This window comes from Staurois parvus, unplaced genomic scaffold (assembly GCF_062004578.1).
Source record: "Staurois parvus isolate SC_StPar_1 unplaced genomic scaffold, SC_StPar_1.0 ptg000449l, whole genome shotgun sequence".
Taxonomy (NCBI): domain Eukaryota; kingdom Metazoa; phylum Chordata; class Amphibia; order Anura; family Ranidae; genus Staurois; species Staurois parvus.
Genome location: NW_028318245.1, coordinates 4,495,429 through 4,513,928, shown reverse-complemented (window position 1 = coordinate 4,513,928; position 18,500 = coordinate 4,495,429). Strand labels below are relative to the sequence as shown.

General features: G+C 47.3%; 1 protein-coding gene across 1 annotated transcript in view; it reads left to right on the top strand.

Moving 5' to 3' along the window:
* Positions 1-18,500, top strand: part of LOC149453396 (uncharacterized) — a 70,790-nt gene that overhangs the window by 2,706 nt on the left and 49,584 nt on the right. Inside the window, exons 2-10 of the mRNA XM_089688637.1 lie at positions 3,357-4,497; positions 6,403-6,522; positions 7,434-7,604; positions 7,722-7,800; positions 7,917-8,218; positions 8,320-8,461; positions 8,688-8,884; positions 8,990-9,128; positions 11,006-11,055. Of these exons, the coding sequence (XP_089544763.1) occupies positions 3,358-4,497; positions 6,403-6,522; positions 7,434-7,604; positions 7,722-7,800; positions 7,917-8,218; positions 8,320-8,461; positions 8,688-8,884; positions 8,990-9,128; positions 11,006-11,055 (2,340 nt within the window). The 5' untranslated portion in view covers position 3,357. The remainder of the gene's footprint in view (positions 1-3,356; positions 4,498-6,402; positions 6,523-7,433; positions 7,605-7,721; positions 7,801-7,916; positions 8,219-8,319; positions 8,462-8,687; positions 8,885-8,989; positions 9,129-11,005; positions 11,056-18,500) is intronic.

Sequence of the window (18,500 nt, the reverse complement as noted above, 5' to 3'; positions counted from 1 at the left end):
TATCAGAGAATGTAGTGTGGATGTTGGGGGGAGGAGAGCTGTCAGAGAATGTAGTGTGGATGGTGGAGGAGAATATTAAAGCTGTATAAACATGGATGTTTGTGGCAATGTCTCTGTGACAGTCTGATTCCATCAGGGTGACACGTGACTGCATAGGATGGTCTCTATAGCACTCTAACAACAGAGTCAAGCTGAGAATCACTAGATCAGTAATACAGTACAGAACACAAACTGTTACTTGAGATGATCCTCATAAGCAGCACCCTGTGTGATACACACTCCTGAGCACTGCACCCCATGTAATACACACTCCTGAGCCCTGCACCCTGTGTGATACACCTGAGCCATGTGCCCTATGCAATATGCACTTCTGAGCCCTGTTCTGTCCTTCCAGCTGCTCTTGGGATTGGCTGGGGGGTAGTTGTCTCTAAGCTCACCACACGAATGGAACTCTTTCTATTCAGACCCGATAGATAGATACACTATATTGCCCCAAGTATTGGTCCGCCGGCCTTTCCACGCACATGACCTTTAATGGCCCCCCAGTCTTAGTCCGTAGGGTTCAATATTAAGTTGGCCCCGCCCTTTGCAGCTATAACAGCTTCAACTCTTCTGGGAAGGCCGTCCACAAGGTTTAGGAGGGTGTCTATGGGAAGGTTGGACCATTCTTCCAGAAGCACATTTGTCAGGTTAGGCACTGATGTCGGGGGGAGGAGGCCTGGCTCGCAGTCTCCGTTCTAATTCATCCCAAAGGTGTTCTATGGGGTTGAGGTCAGGACTCTGTGCAGGCCAGTCAAGTACCTCCACCCCAAACTGGCTCCTCCATGTCTTTATGGACCTTGCTTTGTGCACTGGTGCACAGTCATGTTGGAACAGGAAGGGGCCATCCCCAAACTCTTCCGACAAGGTTGGGAGCATGAAATTGTCCAAAATGTCGCCTTAAGAGTTCCCTTCACTGGAACTAGGGGCCAAGCCCAACCCCTGAAAAACAACCCCACACCATAATCCCCCCTCCACCAAACTTTACACTTGGCACAATGCAGTCAGGCAAGTACCGTTCTCCTGGCAACCGCCAAACCCAGACACATCCATCGGATTGCCAGACAGAGAAGCGTGATTGGTCCCTCCAGAGAACATGTCTCCACTGCTCTAGAGTCCAGTGGCGGTGTGCTTTGCACCATGGCATCCGACGCCCATAGACCGGCTCCGGATGTGAAGATGGCAGTAACAAGCCACTGCTGGATGTGGGGGGAGTGCAGTTTTCTGGAGGATCAGAGGTTGGGGTAAGTATAGCTTTCCCCTGAGCCCCCGAAGAAAACAAGCAGGTAACCCATGGGGTGCGGCCCAGAGTTCTGATTTAACACCTAAGGTGAGCAGCAGTTTTTTACATTCTCTACAAGATGGTGATCTCTCTAGACAGGAAGGAGCATACAGGAAGTGGTGTCAGGTAGACAGGAAGTGATGTCAGGTATAGGCAGGAAGTGATGTAGGGGAATAAACAGGAAGTTCTGGGTGAGAGGTGAGGAAGTAGATTGGAGACATTGCTGGAACTGACAGCAGAGGAGGTAATATTTATTTCAGGTACTTATATAGCGCTGTCAATTTATACAGCGCTTTACATATATATTGTACATTCACATCAGTCCCCGCCCCCGAGGAGTGTACAATCTAAGGTCCCTAACTCACATTCATACATATACTAGGGACAATTTATACAGGATCCAACTAAACTACCAGCATGTCTTTGGAGTGTGGGAGGAAACTGTAGTACCCGGAGGAAATCCAGGCACAGGGAGAACATGCAAACTCCAGGCAGGTGGAGCCATGGTTGGGATTTGAACCAATGTCCCAAGTACTGCCAGGTGGAAGTGCTAACCATTTAGCCACTGTCCTGCCAAGTAATATATGAGCTTATTGTATATGTACTATAGAAAACAAAGGAAGTGATGTCAGGTATAGGCAGGCAGTGATGTGGGGGAATAAACCGGAAACTGTGGGTGAGAGGTGAGTCTGGAGGAAGTAGATTGGAGACATTGCTGGAACTGACAGCAGAGGAGGTAATAGGATGTTATTTTGTATTTACTATAGAAAACAAAGGTGCGGCATCATAGGCCTAGTTACAAATCATCACGCATGCTCGCCCACTAACTCCTGATATTAGCATTAGAGACAGCCCCGTAAAGCAGAGAGAGGACAGAGGAAAAATGATTCGGTGTTACAAAATAAGGCGTCTTTCACACGAAGCGGAATTGGCTGTGCTAAATAAGGGATCCATGGGCAGATCGCGTGCCGAATTGGAGCTGATCGGGATGGAGGTCAGCTTTTTGACATCGGTGTCTGTGCCGGGGTCATTGACCCGTGTCGGCTCTATGGGCGGCCAAGTGTCTGCTGACAGCAGGCTACCTCTGATGCGTCATGTTTAGGTCCACAAAAACGTAAAAACATCCCGCTAGTTGATGTACCCACCTCCAGCTTCCTCTTCAACCGCTTGGTGCCGACTGTGCGCCTATATGCATCCTCTCATTTTCTGATCCATCACTGGAAACATGGTTTTGAAGAATGTTATTACTAATGTGCTCCTAGAGTTCATTCCATAAATAGGCAGCGTCCACCCCCTTCCGTCCAGTTGGCTAGTCCGAGTGGGTTGAGGTGTAACAATGGAGATCGGCAATTAAATCATGACCTCGCCTGAGGGGTCCCATTGGTTTTTCTGTTGGTTTCTATCCAATCTTGGAAGCAAGGAGTAACAAGGAAGTATTTTTTTTTACTGTTCGCTTCTGTGTTAAACACTTGCGGACCGCTTTCCTGCATTAACGCAGACGGACAACACAACGTACCTGTACGTTGCTGCCTGTTTCTGGGTTTCGGTGCATGTGCGCACCTACTCCTGCTGTGAATGTACACAGCGGGAGCCTGTCAGCAAGTCCCGCCCAATGATTCACGGACGAGGCCTGCTGATCGTCTGTGCCCAATCACAGCCAAGAGCTTTGTGTTGACATTCAACACAGAGCTCTGTACAGAGTGAACAATTTCTCCATTCGGATATCAAACCATCACAAATATTCCCGATTAGAATTAAATTTTATAATATATGAACACTATGGACTATTGGTTTTATGTTTTGTATTGATGAAGATTTTGCTTCTTGTCACATGATATCCTTTTTATAATTTGTAAAGTACTGCGTGGCACTAATTTAATATATTGATCATCAAAATAATATAACTATCAAAAAAAAAAAATACACACACATATATATATATATATATATATATATATATATATATATATTTAAGTAGACAAAAGTTTTCTTTTGGGAAAAAAAAATACTTTTTTTTTTTTTTTTGGTTTTCCAGGATGCCATGCTGTTTTGTTCCGGGGTGTACAAATTCATGGCGAAAAACAAAATTGAAAAACATACTTTTTCATATTTTCCCTCGGAACGAGAAACTAATAAGGCTTTGGCTGGAGAATATGAATTTTCAAGATTATGAGATAGAGTATCTGGTGCCGCGTATAGCAAAATGCGTAAGTGGAAAATATAGAGTTTGTTCAGATCATTTCACAGTGGATGACTATAAAGCGCGGGGAACAGTAAAAGGGCGCTATTTAAGTTGTGACGCTATACCTACACTGCAGATGCCACCAGCCTTAGAACCATCAATTGAAGAACTTAGCGATCATACTTATTACCAGCGACAGAATTTGATAAGGGAGATATCAGAAGGGGAAATAAAGAGCGAGGAGTCATCATCTTCTCCTCAAATTTCTGAATCCTCAATCCTTTATGGTCCGATGTCTACTGACTCACCAGAGGTAGTACCGTCCTCATCTTCAGAGATGATTTATGACGAGATATCACCTACCGATCTGGAATCCCAACAAATGCTGGCGGAGGAAATTGAACTTTCTACTTCAGATGTTTTACTCTCTACTTCCGATGTTTTACTTTCTACTTCAGATGTTTTGATGGAGAGTTTAATTCCTGCACAAAAGAAGAAAAAAATATCTTCTCCAAAGCTCACAATGTCAAGAGGTACAAACACTAATTTTCCGGGACAGAAACGTAAACTGAAACAGATTTATAGACCGTATGCCTCCAAAGATAAAAATGTACAAGTGTCCGTTGACCGTTCTATCGCCATTCAGTGTGACTTGGTTAGTCTTCCTCCGCTATCATTGCAGACTAAATCCACACCTGTTGAGAATGATGAGCGATTGTCCACCAATGTCCATCCATTATTATTACAGTTTATCTTTTGTGAAGCTGATATTTCAGGACAAACTGGTATATCTCAAGGAAAATTTTTAACTGAACGAGTGATCCCTGACGAAGGAAAGACTCAAACAACAACAGTTCATTGTTCTGGACGTTCAGGTTCAATACCCTCAAGGTCTTCTGAAGTTCAAGCCAATGGAGCTCCTGAAAATATATTACAAGATGAATGTTACCATCCAAGTGTTAACGGAAAGGAAGACTATTTGAAAGAAATGCAGGTAGGTTTTCTCATTGACAACAAGCAGAAGATAGGAACGCAAACTGAAGCTGCCTGATCCCAAGACTTTAAAACAGGTTTGAGCTTTTCCCCTTCCTGGACCATGCCCCACTAACACGTTTCACTTTAGAAATAGACTAAGCCCAGGAGTGGGTGAAACATGTTAGACGGGCATGGTCCGGGAAGAGGAATAGCTCAAGACTGTTTTGAATTCTTACAACCGGGCAGCTTCTGTATGTATTCCTATCTTCTGCTTGTTGTTTATCTATTCGGGTGGGATGAGCCCGAAGATCTTATAGAAAGATATTATAAGATAAAAGTTACAATCCAAGCGTAAAAGAGGAGGAAAAATACTTGAAAGGGATGCAGGTAGGTTTTCACAATGACAACAAGCAGAGGATAGGAGTGCACACTGAAGCTGTCCAATTGTAAGATTTCAGAACAGGCTTGAGCTTTTTCCCTTCCCGGACCATGCCCACCAACGCGTTTCACCTACTGCTAGGCTTATACGTAGACTATGTCACCATCCAAGAGTTAAAAAGGAGGAAGAATATATGCCTCCCCTCTCTGCCAATCCCTCCACTGGCTTCCCATTGCCCAATGGATAAAATTCATAACATTAACAATAATGTATAAAGCCATTTATAACTCTGCCCCAAATTACATCACCGATCTTGTCTCTAAATATCACCCAAACCGTACTCTCCGCTCCTCGCAAGACCTCCTACTCTCTAGCTCCCTTGTCTCCTCCTCCCATGCTCGTCTCCAGGTCTTCTCCAGAGCTTCCCCCATGCTCTGGAACTCTTCCCCAATTTATCAGACTATCGCCTACTCTGCTCACTTTTAGGTGATCTCTGAAAACCTATCTCTTCAGGGAAGCCTATCCTGCCCTGAATCTTCCACTCTTCCAACCAGTCCATCCCCCACAGTTACTACCTTTTGTACCACTAGCCCCTCCCTCCCAGATTGGAAGCTCCAAGGAGCAGGGCCCTCCTATCGCTCTTGTATTAAACTGTATTGCTGCTGTATTGTCTCCCTTTATATTGTAAAGCGCTGAGCAAACTGTTGGTGCTATATAAATCCTGTATAATAATAAAAATAATAATTAAAGAAATGCAGGTTGGTTTTCTCATTGACAATAAGCAGCACATACGAGCGCACATTGAAGCTGCCCGATTTTACAACTTCAGCTTTTCCTCTTCCCGGACCATGCCCTACTAACGCATTTCATCTTCAATGTAGACTAAGCCCAGGAGTGGGTGAAACGGGTTAGAGGGCCATGGTTCAGGAAGAGGAAAAGAAGAAGCTTGTTTTGATTTTTTAGAACCGGGCAGCTTCTGGGTGTATTCCTGTATCCTGCTTGTTGTTTAACTATCGGGTGGGATGGGCACAAAGATCTTACAGAAAGATATTATAAGATGAAACTTACCATCCAATCTATAAAGAGGAGGAAGAATATTTGAAAGAAATGCAGGTAGGTTTTCTCAATGACAACAAGCAGAATATAGGAGCGCACGCCAAAGCTGCCCGATTTCTAAGACGTCAAAACAGGCTTCAGCTTTTCCTCCTCCCACATCGTACCCAGCTAACGCATTTCACCCACTCCTGGGCTAAGTCTCTTAGGAGTAGGGTAAGGGATTAGATCGACGGGGCAGTCAAACGAGTGGCTAAGAGGCACGGTGTCAGCAGTGCGCTTGGAGAAATGTCAGAGAAATCAGTATAGGAAACTGAAACTTGTGGAATGGTCTAAAGGTGAACTGTGGGTGCAGTGGATGCTAAGGCTGCACCAACTCAGGGTAAAACCCGGGATGTGCTCATGTTGGATCGCAGGGTGTAAGTTACTGTGGCAAGACATTCTTCATCCCAGTACAGTCCTGATAGTTCTCAGTTTATCATTTCTCTACAGAAAGGAGCATCTTATAGGGATCTGATGACTACATCAATAAAGATGGACAAAGACCAAATCAATATGACTGAGAGGATATTGGATCTCACCCTGGAGATCATCTACCTACTGACCGGAGAGGTAAGGAGGATTCTGGGAGGTCACATGACGTCACTCTTATCTCTATTAATAAAACACAGACCTGACCGGAGAGGTGAGGAGGATTCTGGGAGGTCACATGACGTCACTCTCATCTCTATTAATAAAACACAGACCTGACTGGAGAGGTGAGGGGGATTCTGGGAAGTCACATGACATCACTCTAATATCTGTTAATAAAACAGACCTGACTGGAGAGGTGAGGGGGATTCTGGGAGGTCACATGACATCACTCTAATATCTGTTAATAAAACAGACCTGACTGGAGAGGTGAGGAGGATTCTGGGAGGTCACATGACATCACTCTTATCTCTATTAATTTATTTATTTCAGGTACTTATATAGTGCCGTCCGTTTACACAGCGCTTTTACACACACACACATATATATATAGTACATTCACATCAGTCTCTAACCCTCAAGGGGTGTACAATCTAAGGTCTCTAACTCACATTCATACATATACTAGAGCCAATTTAGACAGAATCCAAGTAACCTACCAGCATGTCTTTGGAGTGTGGGAAGAAACCAGAGTACCCAGAGGAAACCCACGCAAGCACAGGGAGAACATGTAAACTCCATGCAGGAGGCGCTATGGTCGGGAATCAAACCCATGACCCACTTACTGCAAAGCAGACATGCTAACCACTAAGCCACTGTGCCGCCCAATTAATTAATTAATAAACCACAGACCTGACCGGAGAGGTGAAGAGGATTCTGAGAGGTCACATGACATCACTCTTATCTCTATTAATAAAACACAGACCTGACCGGAGAGGTGAGGAGGATTCAGGAAGGGTCATATGACTTACTAAAACAGATACCTGATTGTAGAGGTGAGGAGGATTCTGGGAAGTCTGTAGTAATAATTATTATTTTATGTCTTTACACAGGATTGTAGAGTACCAAGGAAAATATCTGGTGAGCCTTTACTACCCAGCAGCCATCTTCACGGGACATCACCCATCACAGTGCCTCCACCTCACTGCCTGACAAAAGAGGGAACCAGTGGCAAGAAGATTCTAGAAGTCACCCAGAAGATCATTGATCTGCTGACAGGAGAGGTGAGCGGTGCCGGGAATTCTGGGACATTCTCCAGTAACAGACAAGGGGCGGTACTATATGTTGTGGGTCAGGTTCCTATAATGAGTCAAAATGTTACTCTCTTTTTCTCCATGGAGGAGTGGGAGTATTTAGAAGGACACAAGGACCTCTACAAGGATGTCATGATGGACAATCAGCCGCCCCTCACATCACCGGGTAAGAGGAGACTTTATTGTAAAGGAGAGAGCAGTACGGAGGCTCCACCTAGACCCCCCATCATCTGATAAACACATAGAAACAATGGATTCAGTCAGTGTGTGTGTTTCCTACAGATGGATCCAGTCATGGGAACCCACCAGAGAGATGTCCCCGTCCTCTGTATTCCCAGGATCAAACACAGGAAGGTCACACCATCCCTCACCATCATCAGGTACATGGATCCAGTCATGGGAAGCCACCAGAGAGATGTCCCTGTCCTCTGTATTCCCGGGATTCCACACAGGAAGGTCACAGCATCCTTCACCATCATCAGGTAGATGGATCCAGTCATGGGAACCCACCAGGGAGATGTCCCCGTCCTCTGTATTCCCATTATTCCACACAGGAAGGTCACACCATCCCTCACCATCATCAGGTAGGTGGGACTCAGCATGTAGACCTAAAAAATGTATTTCAAGCTATGAGATGATCTCTTGCTCCTTTTTATAAATTTGTTCTATAATCTTTGGGGTTTAGGGTGAAAAACAGAAATGCATCCAAGCTGAGATTAAGGAGGAAGAAGAAGAGATGTTGGTGAGTGGAGATCAGCAGTCTATGGAGGAGGGGGAGATGATCATGACAACTAAACAGAAGGAGGCTTCTTTACATATTTCCACAAGTACGTAATAAACACTCAATGCAGGATATATTTACATATTTATTGTACTTCTATGAGTACAAAATATGCATTTACGTTGTTATTTGGGCTGAAAAAAGACAAAAATCTTTGACTTTACCCCTCCCCCTTAAAAAAAAATCCAAACCCCTCAGCTGTTCGACAGGCATAAAAGACAAGTAAAACTTGGCCTAACAATGTATTCAGTCAGTGTGTGTTTTTCCTACAGATGGATCCAGTCATGGGAACCCACCAGAGAGATGTCCCCATCCACTAGATTCCCGGGATTCCGCACAGGAGGGTCACACCATCCCTCACCATCAGGTAGATGGATCCAGTCAAGGGAACCCACCAGAGAGATGTCCCCGTCCTCTGTATTCCTGGGATTCCACACAAGAAGATCCCATCACCCCTCACCATCATCAGGTAGATGAGACTGAGCAACCGTAACACTATCTAAGCTGCAAGAAAAGATTTCTCTCTGTAACTTCCTTTTATTTATAAATGTATGCTATCATCTTTGGGGTTCAGGGTGAAGAGCTGAAAGACATCAAAGTTGAGGTTAAAGAAGAAAAAGAGACTTTGGTGAGTGGAGATCAGCAGTCTATGGAGGAGGGGGAGATGATTATGAAAAGTAAACAGGAGGAATCTTCTCTACATATGGACACAAGTAAGTCATAAATACTTAAAAGAGAGACTATTTGCATTTTACTTCTATGAGAATAAAGTATCTTCGTTTACAGATACATGTATTGTTACAGAAAAGAATGAATTTCAATCAAATACAAAAAAAAAAAAGATCCAAAAATTTGCCGTTGATCCAAATGAAGGCAAAACCCACATGTACAGCTTGGCACAATTTGCTCCCACAAGAGTGAAAGAATTTCCTCCTAATTACAGATGGCAGTCAGATAACTCCCTGGATCAATGTTCAACCATATTTTTTCCTACAAATATTAGGAAAGATATATATTTTGTATTCAAATTTTTAGAGAAATATATTCAGCCGTTAAAAAAAATTCCTGTTGAGGACTATCCTTCTGTTTCGGCAGTCCTAAGCAAAGTAGGGAAGAACTTCAGGTTCTGGTTGACATTGAGATCTACTTGAACCCAGGATGCTTTCAGTTCAGCAAACTGGCAAACTAAATGGCCTCAGTTGGTCAATTTACACACCTGACAGTATCCTCGCTGCAGCAGAGGGAAGTCATTTATTTATTGATGGTATCATTACTGCCAACAACTGCCAGCTTCCCGCGTGGTGTGTTTCAGGTGATAAAAAAACCAGTAGGGATCCCGGGCATGTCATTGACCAAATATGGTCATGATCTAAACATGTTATTTAAAGGAATTATGTATTTTTAATATAGCACTCTGTAGTACACCTGTATGTATGAGATCTACCTGCAAATAGCAGCGTCATCATTGTATCAACACTTATATTCAATGGTCCTGAAAAATGAGGTAAGGTACACCATATAAAAGGTCCATCTCCATTCCTCAATATAATGTCATGTTCCCAACAAATGAGGTGGAGATACTGTACGCCATATAAAAGGTCCATCTCCATTCCTCAATATGACGTCATGTTCCCAACAAATGAGGAGGAGACAATGTACACCATATGAAAGGTCCATCTCCATTGCTCAATATAATGTCATGTTCCCAACAAATGAGGAGGAGACACTGGATTTTTAATGAAAGGTCCATCTCCATTCCTCAATATAACGTCATGTTCCCAACAAATGAGGAGGAGATACTGGACACCATATGAAAGGTCCATCTCCATTCCTCAATATAACGTCATGTTCCCAACAAATGAAGAGAAGATACTGGACACCATATGGAAGGTCCATCTCCATTCCTCAATATAACGTCATGTTCCCAACAAATGAGGAGTTACTGTACACCATATGGAAGGTCCATCTCCATTCCTCAATATAACATCATGTTCCCAAAAAATGAGGAGGAGATATTGGACACCATATGAAAGGTCCATCTCCATTCCTCAATAGAACGTCATGGTCCCAACAAATGAGGAGGAGATACTGGACACCATATGAAAGGTCCATCTCCATTCCTCAATATAACGTCATGTTCCCAACAAATGAGGAGGAGATATTGGACACCATATGAAAGGTCCATCTCCATTCCTCAATAGAACGTCATGGTCCCAACAAATGAGGAGGAGATACTGTACACCATATGAAAGGTCCATCTCTGTTCCTCAATATAACGTCATGTTCCCAACAAATGAGTAGGAGATACTGGACACCATATGGAAGGTCCATCTACATTCTCCAATATGATGTAAGTTTTCAGAGAAATGAGATGGAAGAACGTTCATATGCATCCTTACAATAACAGTGCAGTTTTGGTTTATTGTATTAATATTCTGGGTTCTATTCATATTTTGGGGATATAAATGCAACCATTTCTATGCCTGAGCTCTATGAAGTGCTAGACAGATATATATATATATATATATATACAGTAATTAAATGGAAGACACGAAGAATACTTATTACTTTTTTTTTTGCTTCCAAACAGACGGGATCTATGTCTGGAATACCACAGAAAACCATCTTATTTTATCTACAGTCTGTTATGAAGAGAACAATGCCATCACATAACATTCTCCGGGAGTAAATCCCATTACTCGAAACATAAAACACAGACCTTACCATTCGGAGACATCAATGGATCCCTCTAATCCTGAGGAATCTTTTCATGAATCACATACTGTTGCTGCAGATATGCACCCTGCGGAAAGAACAACAGATCCATCTAATTCCCAGGAATCTGTAAATAATTGAGTTAACACTTTAGAGAGTTCATTGTCAAGTTTGGTGTGTGGGAACATAGTACTGGTAGGACAAGAGGAAGGTAACACAGCTATGCGTCCCTATTAATGTTTGGAGTGCGGGAAATGTTTCAGTGAGAAAGCAAGCCTTCATTTGCACTGGAGACTTCACACTGGCAAGCGTCCTTTTTACTGATCAGAATGTGGGAAATGCTCCACTCAGCAGGGCATGCTTCTTAGGCTTCACAGGGGTGAAAATTAGTTTTCAGGTTCATAGTGCAGGAAAAGTTTCTCTAGGAAGGGAAGTCTGGTTGGACATCAGAAACTTCAGGCTCGGGATCGCCTTTGTACAGGAGTGTGTGAAATATTTTGCAGAAAAAAAAGATGATCTAATAAAGCATAAAAACAACGGTTAGAAATGCGTTTATGGAGGGGAACATCCTGGCAAAAGTGATAATTTGGGTATAGAAGTCTGATTGGCTGAATAACTTTCTGCCTCGTGTATTCCTTTTTGGAAAGTACACAGTCTAAGGTATTTAGTAAGAGGCATGGCAAGTTTGTTGAAGCTGTCATTTTTTTGACACTTTTTTTAGAAAATGAGGAAATTAAAAAAAAAAAAAACTTTCACAAATTTTTTAGTACATGCTGTCACCAGTGCAGTACAGGGTCATCATATAACTGGTGTGGCGGTGATCAGAGACACTGACTGGTGACCGTGCAAAAAAAGTGTCTGAGAATGTAGTGTGGATGGCGGGGAGAGAGCTGTCAGAGAATGTAGTGTGGATGGGGGAGGAGAGCTGTTGGAGAATGTAGTGTGGATGGAGGAGGAGAGCTGTCAGAGAATGTAGTGTGGATTTTGGGGGAGGACAGCTGTCAGAGAATATAGTGTGGAAGGGGGGAAGAGAGCTGTCAGAGAATGTAGTGCGGATGGTGGGGGGAGGAGAGCTGTCAGAGAATGTAGTGTGGATGGTGGGGGGAAGAGAGCTGTCAGGGAATGTAGTGTGGATGGTGGGGGAGGAGAGCTCTCAGAGAATGTAGTGTGAATGGTGGGAAGAGAGCTATCAGAGAATGTAGTGTGGATGGTAAGGGAAGAGCTATCAGAGAATGTAGTGTGGATGGTGGGGGGAAGAGAGCTGTCAGAGAAAGTAGTGTGGATGGTGGGAGGAGAGCTGTCAGAGAATGTAGTGTGGATGGTGGGGGAGGAGAGCTGTCAGAGAATGTAGTGTGGATGGTGGGGGGGAGGAGAGCTGTCAGAGAATGTAGTGTGGATGGGGGGAAGAGAGCTGTCAGAGAATGTAGTGCTGATGGTGGGGGGAGGAGAGCTGTCAGAGAATATAGTGTGGAAGGGGGGAAGAGAGCTGTCAGAGAATGTAGTGTGGATGGTGGGGGGGAGGAGAGCTGTCAGAGAATGTAGTGTGGATGGGGGGAAGAGAGCTGTTAGAGAATATAGTGTGGATGGTGGGGGGAGAAGAGCTGTCAGAGAATGTAGTGTGGATGGTGGGGGGAGAAGAGCTGTCAGAGAATGTAGTGTGGATGGTGGGGGGAGGAGAGCTGTCAGAGAATGTAGTGTGGATGGGGGGAAGAGAGCTGTTAGAGAATATAGTGTGGATGGTGGGGGGAGAAGAGCTGTCAGAGAATGTAGTGTGGATGGTGGGGGGAGGAGAGCTGTCAGAAAATGTAGTGCGGATGGTGGGGGGAGGAGAGCTGTCAGAGAATGTAGTGTGGATGGTGGGGGGAAGAGAGCTGTCAGGGAATGTAGTGTGGATGGTGGGGGAGGAGAGCTGTCAGAGAATGTAGTGTGAATGGTGGGAGGAGAGCTATCAGAGAATGTAGTGTGGATGGTAAGGGAAGAGCTGTCAGAGAATGTAGTGTGGATGGTGGGGGGAAGAGAGCTGTCAGAGAAAGTAGTGTGGATGGTGGGAGGAGAGCTGTCAAGAGAATGTAGTGTGGATGGTGGGGGAGGAGAGCTGTCAGAGAATGTAGTGTGGATGGTGGGGGGGAGGAGAGCTGTCAGAGAATGTAGTGTGGATGGGGGGAAGAGAGCTGTCAGAGAATGTAGTGCTGATGGTGGGGGGAGGAGAGCTGTCAGAGAATATAGTGTGGAAGGGGGGAGAAGAGCTGTCAGAGAATGTAGTGTGGATGGTGGGGGGAGAAGAGCTGTCAGAGAATGTAGTGTGGATGGTGGGGGGAGGAGAGCTGTCAGAAAATGTAGTGTGGCTGGTGGGGGGAGGAGAGCTGTCAGAGAATGTAGTGTGGATGGTGGGGGGAGGAGAGCTGTCAGGGAATGTAGTGTGGATGGTGGGGGGAGGAGAGCTGTCAGAGAATGTAGTGTGGATGGTGGGGGAAGAGAGCTGTCAGAGAATGTAGTGTGGATGGTGGGAGGAGGAGAGCTGTCAGAGAATGTAGTGTGGATGGTGGGGGAGAGCTGTCAGAGAATGTAGTGTGGGTGGTGGGGGGAGGACATCTGTCAGATAATATAGTGTGGATGGTGGGAGGAGAGCTGTCAGAGAATGTAGTGTGGATGGTGGGGGAGGACAGCTGTCAGAGAATGTAGTGTGGATGGTGGGGGAGGAGAGCTGTCAGAGAATGTAGTGTGGATGGTGGGAGTAGGAGAGCTGTCAGAGAATGTAGTGTGGATGGTGGGGGGAGAGCTGTCAGAGAATGTAGTGTGGATGGTGGGTGAGGACAGCTGTCAGAGAATGTAGTGTGGATGGTGGGGGAGGAGAGATGTCAGAGAATGTAGTGTGGATGGTGGGGGAGAGCTGGCAGAGAATGTAGTGTGGATGGTGGGGGGGGGGAGGAGAGCTGGCAGAGAATGTAGTGTGGATGGTGGGAGGAGGAGAGCTGTCAGAGAATGTAGTGTGGATGTTGGGGGGAGAGCTGTCAGAGAATGTAGTGTGGATGGGGGGAGGAGAGCTGTCAGAGAATGTAGTGTGGATGGTGGGAGGAGAGCTGTCAGAGAATGTAGTGTGGATAGTGGGGGAGAGCTTGCAGAGAATGTAGTGTGGGGGGAGGACAGCTGTCAGAGAATATAGTGTGGATGGTGGGGGAGAGCTTGCAGAGAATGTAGTGTGGGTGGTGGGGGGAGGATAGCTGTCAGAGAATATAGTGTGGATGGTGGGAGGAGAGCTGTCAGAGAATGTAATGTGGATGGTGGGAGGAGAGCTGTCAGAGAATGTAGTGTGGATGGTGGGGGAGAGCTTGCAGAGAATGTAGTGTGGGTGGTGGGGGGAGGACAGCTGTCAGAAAATATAGTGTGGATGGTAGGAGGAGAGCTGTCAGAGAATGTAGTGTGGATGGTGGGGGAGGACAGCTGTCAGAGAATGTAGTGTGGATGGTGGGGGAGGAGAGCTGGCAGAGAATGTAGTGTGGATGGTGGGGGGGGGAGAGATGTCAGAGAATGTAGTGTGGATGGTGGGGGAGAGCTGTCAGAGAATGTAGTGTGGATAGTGGGGGGGGGGGAGCTGTCAGAGAATGTAGTGTGGATGGTGGGGGGAGAGCTGTCAGAGAATGTAGTGTGGATGGTGGGGGGAGGAGAGCTGTCAGGGAATGTAGTGTGGATGGTGGGGGGAGAGCTGTCAGAGAATGTAGTGTGGATGGTGGGGGAGAGCTTGCAGAGAATGTAGTGTGGGTGGTGGGGGGAGGACAGCTGTCAGAGAATATAGTGTGGATGGTGGGGGAGAGCTGTCAGAGAATGTAGTGTGGATAGTGGGGGGGGGGGGAGCTGTCAGAGAATGTAGTGTGGATGGTGGGAGGAGAGCTGTCAGAGATTGTAGTGTGGATGGTGGGGGGAGGAGAGCTGTCAGGGAATGTAGTGTGGATGGTGGGGGAGGAGAGCTGTCAGGGAATATAGTGTGGATGGTGGGAGGAGAGCTGTCAGAGAATGTAGTGTGGATGGTGGGGGGAGGAGAGCTGTCAGAGAATGTAGTGTGGATGGGGGGAAGAGAGCTGTCAGAGAATGTAGTGTGGATGGTGGGGGAGGAGAGCTGTTAGAGAATGTAGTGTGGATGGAGGAGGAGAGCTGTCAGAGAATGTAGTGTGGATGGTGGGGGAGCAGAGCTGTCGGAGAATGTAGTGTGGATGTTGGGGGGAGAGCTGTCAGAGAATGTAGTGTGGATGGGGGGAGGAGAGCTGTCAGAGAATGTAGTGTGGATGGTGGGAGGAGAGCTGTCAGAGAATGTAGTGTGGATGGTGGGAGGAGGAGAGCTGTCAGAGAATGTAGTGTGGATGTTGGGGGGAGAGCTGTCAGAGAATGTAGTGTGGATGGGGGGAGGAGATCTGTCAGAGAATGTAGTGTGGATGGTGGGAGGAGAGCTGTCAGAGAATGTAGTGTGGATGGTGGGGGAGAGCTTGCAGAGAATGTAGTGTGGGTGGTGGGGGGAGGACAGCTGTCAGAGAATATAGTGTGGATAGTGGGAGGAGAGCTGTCAGAGAATGTAGTGTGGATGGTGGGGGAGGACAGCTGTCAGAGAATGTAGTGTGGATGGTGGGGGAGCAGAGCTGGCAGAGAATGTAGTGTGGATGGTGGGGGGGGGAGAGATGTCAGAGAATGTAGTGTGGATGGTGGGGGAGAGCTGTCAGAGAATGTAGTGTGGATAGTGGGGGGGGGGGGAGCTGTCAGAGAATGTAGTGTGGATGGTGGGGGGAGAGCTGTCAGAGAATGTAGTGTGGATGGTGGGGGGAGGAGAGCTGTCAGGGAATGTAGTGTGGATGGTTGGGGGGAGAGCTGTCAGAGAATGTAGTGTGGATGGTGGGGGGAGAGCTGTCAGAGAATGTAGTGTGGATGGTGGGAGGAGAGCTGTCAGAGAATGTAGTGTGGATGGTGGGGGAGGAGAGCTGTCAGAGAATGTAGTGTGGATGGTGGGAGGAGAGCTGTCAGAGAATGTAGTGTGGATGGTGGGGGAGAGCTTGCAGAGAATGTAGTGTGGGTGGTGGGGGGAGGACAGCTGTCAGAAAATGTAGTGTGGATGGTGGGGGAGGACAGCTGTCAGAGAATGTAGTGTGGATGGTGGGGGAGGAGAGCTGGCAGAGAATGTAGTGTGGATGGTGGGGGGGGGGGGGGGGAGAGATGTCAGAGAATGTAGTGTGGATGGTGGGGGAGAGCTGTCAGAGAATGTAGTGTGGACAGTGGGGGGGGGGAGCTGTCAGAGAATGTAGTGTGGATGGTGGGGGAGGACAGCTGTCAGAGAATGTAGTGTGGATGGTGGGGGAGGAGAGCTGGCAGAGAATGTAGTGTGGATGGTGGGGGGGGGGGGGAGAGATGTCAGAGAATGTAGTGTGGATGGTGGGGGAGAGCTGTCAGAGAATGTAGTGTGGATAGTGGGGGGGGGGGGGGAGAGCTGTCAGAGAATGTAGTGTGGATGGTGGGGGAGAGCTGTCAGAGAATGTAGTGGGGGGAGGAGAGCTGTCAGAGAATGTAGTGTGGATGGTGGGGGAGGAGAGCTGTCAGAGAATGTAGTGTGGATGGTGGGAGGAGAGCTGTCAGAGAATGTAGTGTGGATGGTGGGGGAGAGCTTGCAGAGAATGTAGTGTGGGTGGTGGGGGGAGGACAGCCGTCAGAGAATACAGTGTGGATGGTGGGAGGAGAGCTGTCAGAGAATGTAGTGTGGATGGTGGGGGAGGACAGCTGTCAGAGAATGTAGTGTGGATGGTGGGGGAGGAGAGCTGGCAGAGAATGTAGTGTGGATGGTGGGGGGGGGGGAGATGTCAGAGAATGCAGTGTGGATGGTGGGGGAGAGCTGTCAGAGAATGTAGTGTGGATAGTGGGGGGGGGGGAGCTGTCAGAGAATGTAGTGTGGATGGTGGGGGGAGAGCTGTCAGAGAATGTAGTGTGGATGGTGGGGGGAGGAGAGCTGTCAGGGAATGTAGTGTGGATGGTGGGGGGAGAGCTGTCAGAGAATGTAGTGTGGATGGTGGGGGGAGAGCTGTCAGAGAATGTAGTGTGGATGGTGGGGGAGGAGAGCTGTCAGAGAATGTAGTGTGGATGGTGGGAGGAGAGCTGTCAGAGAATGTAGTGTGGATGGTGGGGGAGAGCTTGCAGAGAATGTAGTGTGGGTGGTGGGGGGAGGACAGCTGTCAGAGAATATAGTGTGGATGGTGGGAGGAGAGCTGTCAGAGAATGTAGTGTGGATGGTGGGGGAGGACAGCTGTCAGAGAATGTAGTGTGGATGGTGGGGGAGGAGAGCTGGCAGAGAATGTAGTGTGGATGGTGGGGGGGGGGAGAGATGTCAGAGAATGTAGTGTGGATGGTGGGGGAGAGCTGTCAGAGAATGTAGTGTGGGGGGGGGGGAGCTGTCAGAGAATGTAGTGTGGATGGTGGGAGGAGAGCTGTCAGAGAATGTAGTGTGGATGGTGGGGGGAGGAGAGCTGTCAGGGAATATAGTGTGGATGGTGGGAGGAGAGCTGTCAGGGAATATAGTGTGGATGGTGGGAGGAGAGCTGTCAGAGAATGTAGTGTGGATGGTGGGGGAGAGCTGTCAGAGAATGTAGTGTGGACAGTGGGGGGGGGGGGAGCTGTCAGAGAATGTAGTGTGGATGGTGGGGGAGGACAGATGTCAGAGAATGTAGTGTGGATGGTGGGGGAGGAGAGCTGGCAGAGAATGTAGTGTGGATGGTGGGGGGGGGGAGAGATGTCAGAGAATGTAGTGTGGATGGTGGGGGAGAGCTGTCAGAGAATGTAGTGTGGATAGTGGGGGGGGGGGGGGGAGAGCTGTCAGAGAATGTAGTGTGGATGGTGGGGGAGAGCTGTCAGAGAATGTAGTGGGGGGAGGAGAGCTGTCAGAGAATGTAGTGTGGATGGTGGGGGAGGAGAGCTGTCAGAGAATGTAGTGTGGATGGTGGGAGGAGAGCTGTCAGAGAATGTAGTGTGGATGGTGGGGGAGAGCTTGCAGAGAATGTAGTGTGGGTGGTGGGGGGAGGACAGCCGTCAGAGAATACAGTGTGGATGGTGGGAGGAGAGCTGTCAGAGAATGTAGTGTGGATGGTGGGGGAGGACAGCTGTCAGAGAATGTAGTGTGGATGGTGGGGGAGGAGAGCTGGCAGAGAATGTAGTGTGGATGGTGGGGGGGGGGGAGATGTCAGAGAATGCAGTGTGGATGGTGGGGGAGAGCTGTCAGAGAATGTAGTGTGGATAGTGGGGGGGGGAGCTGTCAGAGAATGTAGTGTGGATGGTGGGGGGAGAGCTGTCAGAGAATGTAGTGTGGATGGTGGGGGGAGGAGAGCTGTCAGGGAATGTAGTGTGGA